Below are 13287 nucleotides of genomic sequence, written 5' to 3'. Positions count from 1 at the left end.
CAGCCTACATTAAATCTGTGCGTATTTCCATGATCGTTAACATATAAAACTGCTTGTCTTTGAATGTAATTCCCCATAAGAAGCTACTTGACAAGCTGTCACAAGGTTTTTGTATTGACATAGAGGTTCTAGAAGCCACACACTTCAACCTGAAATCACTCTCTCCTGCTCAGAGGACATAGAAAATCAACTGCTGTAACCTGAAGACCTAGTACGGTCAGACTGGAGAAAATTAAAGAATTTGAGTGTGAACAAATGCAGGCATTGATTTATCACCAAAATCTCATAAAAGACCAAGTTACTAATAACTAGGCAACAGCACTGTATTACTTGATTTATATAGTCCCTCCTGTTTTCTGAGTTAGACATGGGAGCTTGGCGACATTCTGCCATTCCCCCCATACTCACCCAGTATCCACCATTACTACAATTAACAGAAATATACACTAATATCAGGTTTTTTATAATTATATTAACAGTTTATGGAGTTCACCACTGTCCATGTATTTGTTTAATCTTTTTTTTAAGAGGCTGCAATTTAAAAACTCTTTGTTGTGAGAGACACCATGTTTCTTACAAATGTATTTCAGCAACTTGGTGACTCCTCCTCACAATATTTGAAGTTAAGATCCTCAAACTTCAGTTGAGAGCTACCAGAGTTATGACTTTTGGCCCAGTCTTTAGAAAGAAAACTTATCCAACACACCTGTAAATAAGGAGTTCAAAAAGGTTACAGTTAAAATAAGTAAATCCACAAATCCCTGATCACAATGCTTACAGATTTACATTTAGTTGTATTATTTCAAGAATAAATTTGCATCCACCTATTTAACATAATTACATAATTAACATAATTACATAACAGGTTAATGAACTAATATGGACTAGAGCTGTCTACTATTTGTTAGGATACCAATGAGATAAGAAATCTCAAACAAATGACAACAGAAGTCATTAGATCATTTGTCATCATGCCTGAACCACTACATTTTGCACTGCTGCAGTCCGCACTTTTTAACAAGGAGGGAGCACGTACAGGCTCCGACAGACAACAAATGGATGTTCTGCTAAAAAATGGGACTACCAGAAGTCCACAAGCACAACCTGCTATGCCTATTTAGCAGGCCAGAGAATAAATGCAATCCCGGTGCATACAAGCAAGGCAGATGACATACAGATCACTTCTAGACTTCCCGGATCCTCAGATCATATTACCAGATTCATTATTTTATGACCTTCCTTCTAGAGAAAATTCTCCAATAACAGTTCTGCATTCCATGATAAGTCAACTCACGTGTCTTGAGAAAAAACTCTTGAAAAGCAGCTGAAGAACTACTTTTACATATCAAGCCAATCCAGAAGTATTTAACAAGTTGACTTTTTGACAAGAAATCACTCTGCAACAGCCACATTGCATGCATGTAGAGATGGTACAGATCTAGTTGGTTCTAGCACCTTGTGAGAAAGGCTGATGTCAGAACTTTCTCCAAAGAAATTAGTCCTCAAAGAGCTACTTTAATGTTCCAGAGTCTGTCTGGAATGTAAAGACCATATAAGGCATAATGCTTGTCTGAGGCTTCAGAAAGTAAGAGGGGAAGTATCCACTCTGTCTGTTTCTGCACTATACATAGAAAATGGAAGTGAAGTTAACATCTGATATCAAAACAGGATAGTGTTCTGATAACGATTATCCTCATTTCTAGTGCCTGAGCAAGTTACTCCCCTTTAAACACCGTTTTTACAGGAAGTATGTAGTCTGTATGTTTTGAACTTCATGAATGAGCTGACTAAGGGCTGCACTACCACTAAATAAGCACTGGAAGCAGCAGGTCTCCATTACTCAGTTTATCTAGTTTGGCTTTAGTCCAGTTTGGCTTTAGTCCAAGAGATACTATGATCCTACACGCTCATACATAAGATATGCCAGTAATTTCAGAAATCAAGTTACATAGTGAAGACTTAATTCTAAAGATGTTCCAAGACTGAACTGGGGAGCAAAGTTATTCAACTTAGTCTGAAGAAGAGTGGCATCTTCCTGAAGTGACAAAGGAATGTCACATGAGAGCAAATATGTTCCTATGGACCCAGTGACAAGTATAAGTAAAGTCTTCCAAGAGCACTGAGACTTCAGTTAAGTGCAGCACCATCCTACATTCACAACTCCTTTCCACTTAGACGTCCACTAAAAAACCTAAATCTTCTGTAATCAAAGCGTTCATTCAGAGCTGCTTTAGCTACTGTTAGACTAACTGAAAACACAGTTCCCAACATACATAGCCACCCTCCTCTAAATCTAACGGGGTTCTGCAGTGCCAGTTGTCTCACATTCAGTACAAAGGTTACCAAGGAACAAAGGCTAGAGGCGTAGTAAAAGTAAACATTAGCTCAACTGCTAGCATACTTTAAGACTAGGATCGCTGCCGCTGAAGACAGAAACACAAGTGGCAGGACACAACATACTGACTTATTCTGGTTTCAGTGGATCTTCATTTCAGGCTGGCTCCTGGATTAGAAAGGGATCAGTGTTACTCAGCAGCGTTCTCGACAGGCTACGCTTCGGCAAGCCTGGGCACCCAGGCGTCTTTAGGAGATATAAACACCACCCCATCTGAGGGAGCAGAGAGATAACTTACCCGAGGCAGAACACACCCAGGACGACCAAGGCAGCATGCCTGCGCGGCCCAGACCTGACCACGGGACCATCCCCGGGCAGGCAGGCCCGGCTCACAGGCGGCATGTGCTCCGGGCATAAAGCCGAGGCGGGGGCCCCGCCGGCATCGCCACCTCCCGGTCACGGGGCCTCCGAGGGAGAAGGGAAGCTGCGAAGCCCCACCAGGCCGAGACCGCTCTCCTCCCCGCCCCACCCGCCGGGCGCCGCGCCTCCCCTCGCGGCCCCCCCCCCGCCCGGGGAGGGGCGGCGGAGCAGCGCCCGCCACCCCCCCGCGCGTACCCGCGTCGGGGCCCTCCGGAACCTGCAGCGCCGACGGCACCTCGCCGCTGTCCAGGATGCTGTAGCCCTCGTCGTTCTCGATGCCCGCGATCTCGTTCTCCTGCTGCGCCAGGAAAGCGGCGGCAGGATCCTCCTCGGCGCCGTCCAGCGCCCCGTTATCCACGGCCGCCATCGGCTGCTGCGGACTACCGAAGAGCTCCAGGTCGGCCATAGGGACGGAAGGCGGCGGCGGCGGCGGCGGCGGCGGCGGCGGCGGCGGCGGCGGCGGCGGCGGCGGCGGCGGCGGCGGCGGCGGCGGCGGCGGGTCGTGAGCAGCTGCAGCTTCCGCACCTGCGCCTACGCCAGAAAACAGCGCGGAAGAGGAGGGCGCCCCACCTGTGCCAATGAGAGTCGAGCACCGCCCAGCGGTACAGCCAGTCAGCGAGCGGCGGAGGCGGCGGGGCTAACGGGACTCTCCGCGTGATGCCTTGGCCTCGAGCCCACCAGCGCCGAGAGCGCGGTGGGGAGCGGGAGATGGCGGGGCGCCGGCGGCGGGGCGGGGCGGTGGGCCGGCAGGCAGTGGGCCGGCAGTCTAGCGCTTCTCACCTCCCCACAGACGGTGGCGCGCGGAGGAGATGGGTGGCGGTGGGTGCCAGCGGGCGACCACGCCGTGGGGCCCGGCCTGGGCCCCCGCCTCTTGCGCACGCAGCGGTCGGCTCGGCGGGCCCGTTCGGTACCGACAGGCCCCTGCTCCCGCCTCGGGCAGCGAGCAGCATTTGCCCTGCGGCAGGGACTGACTGTCCGTCGCCTTTCTGTCGCCACCCCGTTAAGTGAAAGCGTGCTGGCTTCCTGCCGAAGGACGTGTGCGCCTCTTGAATCTAGTGCAGACGAGATACTGACCCGGTGTAAAGGCCAGTGCCAGCCCAACATTGCGCCATCGGCCTCTTGGAGGCAAATCTCAACCAGCAGAATAAGTCAGTAAAAACTTTGGCTGTGTTCTGTTGCGATTTTGTGGGGTTTCTCTCTCGTAATGGGAAGCTTCAATTACTGTAGTTTCAAGTACTGTGTATTGGCAAAAGTCTTTATTTGAAGGGCAGTGACTTCAGATACACGCAGGTTTTTTTACGGAGTTACTTCGATCAGTTTCTGCATCTGGTTTATCATACAGAGCTGCAAATCGTTTATTGGCACAGTGGAGAGTAAGGGGAGGGAAAAATGATGCAGAAAAGAATAAATTATGCTAGCAGCTCTTAAGTTAGCGCAGTTGCTGCAGGAGGTACTTGTTAAACTCCACTTACGTGTTGCCTATAAGTCTATGTGTATGCTTCATGGTATGTTAGAGGTATGCCACCCAGGCTTGCCTTATAATCCTTTCAAACCTCTTTCAGAAGGTGACCAAATTCAGAGGAAAGTGTAACTCTGCAAGTCAGTTGTTCCCTATGTGAATTTAATAGTGCGAGATAAAACACATGGTGAGTTACACATCTTCCCTACTGTTAACATCATCTGCTAAGGAAAAAAGAGCAAGCAAACTCATGACAGGTGACAGAAAGCTGACTTCACCTCATGTGCCTGGTTTCTCCTGTGAAAACTCAGAATCTGGCACAGCAGGAGGCTAGACTTCCCTGAATTTTGTCTTCTAAGTGAAACACAGCGAGGTTTTTTATTTTAGATAATCTCCGGCAGCCACAGAAAAACTAACGAATTAAGAATAACAGCAGTAAGCAGGTCCAAAATTCACAAGAGTAGACTATAAAAATGAAACATTATCATGAAGCGTATGCCATGCTCTTACAGAAACTCAATGGCTTTGTCCCATAATTTCTTCTAACAACTCCTGTGTGCATTTTCAGCGCTCTTCTTTCCTTCATGTAAACAAAAGTGGAATATCTCACTGCTTCCCTTTAACTGTGAATAGTGAATTTTGGAAGACAACCTAGTAACTTCCTCTTTTGCTCTTCTACTGCCTCAGCCCTATGGGGGATTTCTGATGACTTAATGCCACAAACACAAATAGAATATTGTGATTTAAAATGAAAAGCAAATCTGGTTACATGCATGTCTTAAAATTGCAGAATAGGGACAAAGGCATATGAAATATAAGCAGAATTACAAACTTGCAAATGGCCCAAGAAAATTGTCATCTGTGTTCCATCTCTCCACAGTCATCTGTGCTCCTTTTTTAAAGGGAGATGTCACTGCTTAGAGACCACTACAAAACATAAGAGTAGTAGCCCTCGTAATTCATATACAATGGCTTGTTGATGTGTCACACTGAGGAGAAGAGTTTATTACAGGAATATTACATGAATAAACCTTCATGGAAAGACTAAAGGGCAATCAGACTAGAGGAGATTTTCAGGGTGGTTCTGTTTCTCTCCATTCTTTGAAAAAGGATGACATATAATTCCAATTTCTAAATGTACAGAGATCTGTTTTAAAAGTAGTTTAAAAAGATGTTTTCAAACATTTACAAAAATATGGGATTGCAGTTCTGCACTTCCAACATTAGGGAAATCATTGCAACAGAGTAGTGGGATTTTTACTGACTCTTTCAGAATGTTTTTTATTTAAGAAATTAAATATTTCATAGAACAGATGTTTCCAGAGGAGAAAATTTAAATGCAAGTCCTTCCAACTCTCCGGAAGCATGCAGATGAGAAAGGCATTATACAACTGACATGTGGACATGAACCACATCTCAGGAAATCTCCCTGACTAGAACCTCATTGCACAAAAGCCAACAGTTAACAGCAATTAGAAGGCGATAGCACATAATGACTAGGGTCTGGTCCAGGTCCACTGAAATCAATTCAGAGGTTCCCCCAAGTTGTTGATGGCTAGGGACTTTCAAGCTATAGACAGAAGTTCACAAAAACTAGCTTTTCAGTTAAGAGAATCTCATATTTTATAACTAGGCTCGTATATCTGAAAGGTGGTGGCTACTTTGTTTAATTGCTACTCCTCTGCAAGTTATAGGAGCCAAAAAGAACTAGTCTGAGAGGCACATAAAGCTAACAGCTTCTGTCTGCTTCACAGCAGCTACCCTGCACATCACTTAACATCAGTCTGGATGCTCCCTCAAAGCACATTTGTAGACATAGACTGCACATACACTGACTTGGGCAGTTACAGCTACAATTAACAGTTCTACTAAATAGGTTTTTGAAGACTAAAGCCCACAAAGAAAACATGCCTACACTTCACTGTCCTTCAATTTAAGCCCACCTGCACCACAGACGCATGCTGCAGCTGTTCACCTTCTTTTGACAGGGCTGGAATTAAAGCAAAGCCAGGGACTATAACTCATATTGACATTAACAGCTTGAATAAGCCAGCTGCCCACTCTGTTTACCTTGGAAGAGCAGAGAGCAATTCACACATTCTGCAGACATAAGTTTATTGCTAGAACACCCAAGAGAGGCTAGCCTTTAAATATATGTAGTTCTCACCTCCAGAAGGAAGGCAGTTGTTTCATGAGAGAGACTCCTTGGGTAGCACTGACTCACCACCTAGGTGAGAGGGCTTGAAGGGTCTCACCCTTACTTCATATGCATATTGACAAACGTGTCTTCTGCTGCAAGGCCTCCAGTACCACAGGAAGCCAACACTGCTTTCAGTTTACCATGCTGATTAGTTGCCATGAGAATTTAACTGGATGGAGTAAAGAGGAGACACTGCTGATAGTGTCTGCTATTTTAAACACAAACGTCCCAATGTAAGAGGTGCATCTGCTTTCCAAATGACACCCAGAAGTAGAAGGTAAAGTAAGAAATGTACTTACAGCTAATAGACATGTGGTGCAGTGCTACTACTTCTTGTCACTGTTACGGCTTTATATCTAATCATCACAGCAGTGCTGGTATTCAAGTAGAATCTGAATAAGCAGAGCATAGACATTGTCCCATGCCTAAGGGAAGCAGAGAGCTGCACAAAGATGAACAAAGCAGAGGGACAGACTGTCAGAGCAGAACAGTAGGAAATAATATTACAAGAGATCAGGAAGGAGTGGTATGAAGAGGCAGGTTTGCAAATATGGACACAAGATACTTGAAATAATATGAATGACAGAAGAAGCAATACCATAAAGATAAAGTCTTGGGAACGTGAGATTGTGAAACCCTATTTTGAATGGATTGAGTTAGGCTAAAGAACCCAGAGAAGAGAACGCAATGTAGGATTTTTTATAAGGAATTAAACATTAAGGGTGGATTTTTTATCAAAAGAAGTGGCAGGTAAGTCACAGAATTGCTTAGGCTGATTAGTCCAACCTGCTTGCTCAAGCAGAGTCAGCAATAGCAGGCTTCCCAGGACTGTCACCCGTCTGGTTTTAAGTATTCTCCACAGATGAAAACTGTACAATCTCTCTGGACAACCTCTTCCAGTGTTTGACCACCCTCACAGTAAAAAAAGGTTTTCTTGTGTTCAGACTGAATGTCCTTTTTTTATATATATTTTTTGTAATTTTAATTTGTGTCCATTGGCTGCTCTCCTGTCACTGGACACTATTTCCCTCTTCTCCATTTTCTCCCATCAGGTATTTATATACACTGATAAGATTCCCCTGAGCCATCACTTCCAAGCTAAACAGTCCTAGCTCTCTGCCTCTCTTCATATGAAACATGCTTCAGTCCCTTAATCATCTTTGTGGTCCTGCCCTGGACTTGCTCCAGTATGTCCACGTCTTTCTTGTTCTGTGGGCCCAAAACTGGATTCAGCACTCCAGATGTGCTCAGTACAGAGGAAGGATCACTTTCCTTGACATGCTGGCTATGGTCTTCCTAATGCAGCCCAGGATGCTATTGGCCTTCTTCATTGTGAGGGCATATTGCTGGTGGATGGTCAGCTTCTTGCTCCCAAGGACCCCAAGGTCCTTCTTTGCAGAGCTACTCTCCAGCTTCTGAGTCCCCAGCGTGTACTGAAGAAGTTATTCTTACCATAATGGAGTTATTCTTACCCCAGTGTAAGACTGCATTTTCCATTTTTGAACTTCATGAGATTCCTCTTTGCCCAATTCTCCAGCTTACCAAGGCCTCTCTGAGTGGCAGCACAACCCCCTGGTGTAACAGCCACTCCTCCTGGTTTTGTATCATCTGTGAACTTGCTGAAGCAGCACCTGCCCCATCATCCAGGTCATTAATGAAGTTAAACAGTATTGGCCCCAGTATCAGTCCCTGAGGTATACCACTAGTGACTTGCTTCCAACTTGACTTTGTGCCACTTATCACAACCTCTGGGCCTGGTTGTTCAGCCACTTTTCAATTCACCTCAGTGTCCATTTATTTAACCCATGCTTTGTGAGCTTGTCTATTAGGATGTTGTGGAAGACAGTGTTAAAAGCCCTACTAAAGCCAAGGTAAAAAACATCCTCTCCATTCATCCAACAAGCTAACCATCTCACTGTGGAAGGTTATCAGGTTGGTTAAGCATGACTTCCCCTTTGTAAATCCACTCTGACTACTGATCACTTTCTTGTCCTTCCTGAGATTGGTGTCCAGGATTAGTTGCTTCATCGCCTTCCCAGGGATGAGCATGAAGTTGGTTGGCCTGTTGTTCCGTTGATCTTTTTTGCGTTCCTGGAAGATAGGTGTGACACCTGCTCTCTTCTAGTCTTAAAGAACACTCCCAATTGCCATGGCCTTTCAAAGATTATCAAGAGTGGCCTCCCAATGACATCAGTCAGCTTTCTCAGCACTCATGGGTGCAACCCAGGGACTTATGTATGTCATGTGTTTAAGTGCTCTCTAAACTGACCTTCCTCCACCCAGAGTAAGTCTTCCTTGCTCCAGACTTTTTCTTTGTTGCAGAGCCTTAGGATTCCTGAAGGGTACAATCATTTGCTTACAGCAGACCTAATAAGGTGCTCCAAATTTATTTGTAATGCGAGGTGAAGTGTCTGATTTAGGTACATACAAATCCAGTATAGCAATAGGTGTCTTTCTGATAGTGAAACAATAGCATGTGGGTCCCCACAGATCATATTTCCTTAGAAGCACAAGGAAAACTAGGACTGGCTTTTTGATCCCATTACTATTTGTTTTCTTGACAGCATCTACTTTTCTGAAAGGAAGAGGCAAAATAAGAGGAATGCACAAAGAAAAGCTACTCCTATAGCATGTTCCATTTCCATAAAGATGGTGAGGGTCAACATTTTTGTGCTGTTATTAGAGAGCTATATGAAATAAGTAACAAGAGAGAATGTGCTTAAAGGGTCTATTTTTGCTCTTGGTACAAACCCCATTAATTATCAGGAAGAAGAAGCAATATGTAGAGACAGAAGAAAAAATTACTTATTTCTGGGCATTTCTGGAACACATTTGCAAGTCAGCTGATTGATTGTCATTTTCAGGTTTGTTTTGGCTTTGTGTGGCAGGGTTTTGGTAGCGGGGAAGGGGCTGCAGGGGTGGCTGCTGTGAGAAGCTGCCAGAAGCTTTGCTGGCTCCAAGTTGGACCCGCCTCTGGCCAAGGCCGAGCCCGTCAGCGATGGTCATAGCGCCTCTGGGAGAACATATTTAAGAAGGGGAACTTGCAGCAGAGAGGGGAGTGGGATGTGAGAGAAACCCCTCTGCAGACAGCAAGGTCAGTGAAGAAGGAGAGGGAGGAGGTGCACAGGAGGAGGTGATGCCCCTACAGCCCATGGTGAGACAGCAGGCTGTCCCCCGCCAGCCCATGGAGGGGAGCGGGGGAGCAGATGCCCACCCGCAGCCCATGGAGGAGCCCACGCTGGAGCAGGTGGCTGCCCCCAAAGATGGCTGTGACTCCATGGGAAAGCCCACGCTGGAGCAGTCTGTGCCTGAAGGACTGCAGCCCACAGAAAGAACCCTGGAACGCTGGAGCAGTTCATGAAGAACTGCAGCCTGTGGAAAGCACCAATGTTGGAGAAGTTCATGGAGGACTGTCTCCCATGGGAGGGACCCCACGCTGGAGCAGGGGAAGAGTGAGGAGTAGGAGCAGCAGAGACAATGTGTGATGAGCTGACCCCAACGCCATTCACCGCTCCCCTGTGCCACTGGGGGGAGGAGGTAGAGAAAACTGGGAGTGGAGTTGAGCCTGGGAAGGAGGGAGGGGTGGGGGAAGTTGTTTTAAGATTTGGGTTTACTTCTTGTTATCCTTGTTTTGATTTGATTGGTAGTAAATGAAATGGATTTTGTTTTGTCCCCAAGTTGAGTCTGTTTTTTGCCCATGAACAGAATCAGTGCATGATCTCTGTCCTTGTCTCGACCCACAAGCTTTTCTTTATAATTTCTCCTCATCAGCCCACCAGGGCTGGGGAGGAGGAGTGAGCGAGTGGCTTCATGGTGCTTTGTTACCGACTGGGCTTAAACCGTGACAAGGTCCAAGGCTCATTACCAGGAGGAAAAAAAGCATTACCATGTAGAACAGCTGAAGCCTGTAAGAAGCCCCTTATCCCTCACCTATTAAATTTGTTTAACCTGTTCTTCTGTGGCAGCCATGTTATCAAGGAAGATGCCTGACGTCATTCTGAGGCCACTCAATCATCTTTGAAGGGTCATGGCAATTGGGAGAGTTCCTTGAGACTGGAAGAGAGTAGTTGTTCTTCATATCTTCAAGAAAAAGTTCAAGTCCACAGAAAAACCTTTTCAATTCTTCACTAGTGAAAGATAACACAGAAGTCCTGATTCTGTAAAGCAGTGATACGTATGTCTGACTTCACAGTTTCTTGTCCTTTGAGAATGCCTTGCATGTCAAGTTCTTCCATCCAAAGGAAGACTTGTCAGCCTGCCTGACAGAACTGGCCTGAGAGAAAAAATAGTTTTCCACAGAGGATAACTTCCTAGCATGTCTGATCAAACTGATTGCAACTCTGCAGATAGTAAGCCTGTAACTTTCTGTTCTACAACCTCACTCTCATTTTTTCTGACATAACTGAAGGGACCTCTTTAATTTACAACAGAAATTGTAAATTTCCTCAACACTATAAGAAGTATTCAGTTAAAATTTTCCCTTCAATAGCATATAAAAAAATTCATTCACTAAATTGTTTTCCATTAAGTTTTTTGGACAATCTTTATTGTATCTTTCTTCTACAGATTGGATTCCCAAGGCTCCTTCACAATGCACTCTAAGTCCTTCAGTATCAGTGATGGTGAAACTTCTGTAACTCCTTACGTAGTAAATCTAATTAAAATGTTAGCAAAGAATCAAATACTTATTCCATGGACTAAATTCCTGTTGTCTTCCTTAGAAGCAGCAAAGCAGTGACATTTTCTTGGTATGATTTGTAGACACAAAAGCATGAGATGCAGAATGACTATCCCACCTTGCCCAAATGCAACACAAGTCACAAATGCCTGATGAGAAGAATCGTGCTGCACAGAAACAACTCGTGCAAGAAAGCTACTACAAATAACTCTTTAATTCTGAGTCTATTTCTGTTGTAAACTATTTTTCAAAGTGTGAAGGTTTTAAATTGACCCTAAAATGAATGACAGCCACTTGAAATAAAGCGATTATTGAAATACATGCTGAGTAGAAATCACAACTGTCCTGGTTTCAGCTGGGATAGAGATAATTTCCTTTCTAGCAGCTGGTTTTGGGTTCAGGATGAGAAGAATGTTGATGTTTTCAGTTGTTGCTAAGTAGAGTTTACACTAAGTCAAGGATTTTTCAGCTTCTCATGCCCAGTCAGCAAGAAGACTGGAAGGGCACAAGAAGTTGGGAGGGGACACAACCAGGACAGCTGACCCCAACTGGCCAAAGGGGTATTCCATACCATGGGACATCATGCCCAGGATATAAACTGTTGCAAAGTAAGGAAGCCAAGTGAAGAAGGCTTTGGTACAAGTGAAAAGTCATTCTTTATTGACAGGGATTTTTCTTTTTACCTTTCCAAATTAATTGCAATTTTTAGAAGAACTTTGAAAAGTAGTTTGACTGTATGGGAAACTGAATAGTCAAGAACTTCTGAAGGATCTGCCAGTATTTTCCCATTTCCCTCCTTTCTGGTGTAGTCAGAAGGTATTTGAACTGAGAGAATATTCCTGAGGTCAGCTTTCATCTGCATAAACAATGCCTCCATACAGGAGGGACCTCCTTGTGGTCTCCAACTGAGCACACTGGATGCAACAAATCTAAAGTACAGGTATTTGGTAATATCACGACTAATTTGCTCACTACTTTTTCTGCAAGCTCAGGATGTTTTCCTGTGGAAATTCAACAACAGGTTTATGGTTGAATTGAATATGGAAGGTGAGGCATTGCACCACATTCCCTTCTGAGTGTCAGAGTAATCTACCATCTGAACATATAGGGAGCACCCACTCAGTTGCCTTGTCACAAGATAAACTAACTTGACTTTTTTCCTTTCGTGATCAAGGCAGTAGCATCCATGGGAATGCTTATTTTCCCAGTCAGAGTCCAGTTATCTTCCCTCCCATCACAGTACTTGCAAGTGTTAGAGACATATTTCCTCACATCAGCACAGTCCCCAAGGGTGTACACTACTCCTCCTCAGGTCACCATGATGTGGAATACCAAACCTATAGGCAGTACTCTGTGCAGGAATTCTTTTCTATGTCATGTCTCTGAGCTGTATTTGAGGTAGTGATCTGGTCTGTTACTCCTCCAGTGACACTAACTGCTAATGTTGCACTAGGAGCAGCTGCATTACATGGCATCTCTGTCAATTTCAGCCACATGTAAGCAAAACATGTAAGCTCAAAAGTATAAGCAAAACCCTCATCATCAAATCTTACATACTCTTTATGGCCTCCTAAAATCATTAGAGTCAATTAATGGCCCCTTTCTCTGGAAAAGAAAGAAGTCTTCAAGCAGGTTCCTGCTTCCTGTCACTCAAAATCATTTCCATCTGAGCGAGAGGGCCAAAATGACTGTTGAGCATCAGCATATCATGGCTGGTAGCCACTAGTCTGTTGGCTGAGACCCCAGGTAAGTGGATATAGGCAAAAATCTAATTGGAATATGTTTATTTTTCATCTTTCCTGAATTTCACTTATGAGATCAGGGCCAGAAAAGTCTGGTTCTCATTCTGCACATGGAGGTTGTCCTCCTTGAGGAGCCTACCACATATCTGACAGGGGCCGAGCATGAGTTCTGAAGTACCCACAAGTCCCTGCATAGGCACTGTTCACCACCTCTTTAAGCTCACACATGTAGATCAGGCAACTTTTCTCCACAAGGGAACTAAGAATAAAAACAGAGCTGTGAGCTTTCATGGAGTCACACTTGAACTACATTACCACATTCAGCAGTTCCTCCATTTTATTTTGATCTGTTGTTCCTTTTCTGTGAACTGCATCTTCGTACATTTAGTCTTGCAAGTCAAAGGCAGAGATGATAGTACGAGCTTTCAGACACCAGTTGTTATGGTGAGATGA

At 44.8% G+C, this 13287-nt stretch overlaps 2 protein-coding genes across 5 annotated transcripts in view; both read right to left on the bottom strand.

Annotated features, from left to right (window-relative positions):
* The window catches only part of CLTA (clathrin light chain A), a 41046-nt gene extending 37757 nt beyond the window's left edge, over positions 1–3289 (bottom strand). For 2 of the 4 annotated variants that reach the window (XM_049796398.1, XM_049796396.1), the window contains exon 1: positions 2951–3289. In XM_049796398.1, coding sequence (XP_049652355.1) covers positions 2951–3161 — 211 coding nt within the window. In that variant the 5' untranslated portion in view covers positions 3162–3289. The remainder of the gene's footprint in view (positions 1–2950) is intronic. The other 2 variants (XM_049796395.1, XM_049796397.1) reach the window with 2 other exon arrangements.
* Positions 3290–11771: 8482 nt separating this feature from the next.
* On the bottom strand, positions 11772–12998 carry CCIN (calicin). Its single transcript, XM_049794959.1, is given in 8 exon segments — positions 11772–11876; positions 11878–11982; positions 11984–12069; positions 12072–12164; positions 12167–12239; positions 12242–12441; positions 12444–12680; positions 12683–12998. Coding segments are annotated over 8 exon segments (1215 nt in total).
* Between the last annotated feature and the right edge of the window lie 289 nt (positions 12999–13287).

This window comes from Accipiter gentilis, chromosome Z, assembly GCF_929443795.1.
Source record: "Accipiter gentilis chromosome Z, bAccGen1.1, whole genome shotgun sequence".
NCBI lineage: Eukaryota > Metazoa > Chordata > Aves > Accipitriformes > Accipitridae > Astur > Astur gentilis.
Note: the sequence above shows the minus strand (reverse complement) of the source record. Positions and strands in the feature narration are given on the sequence as shown.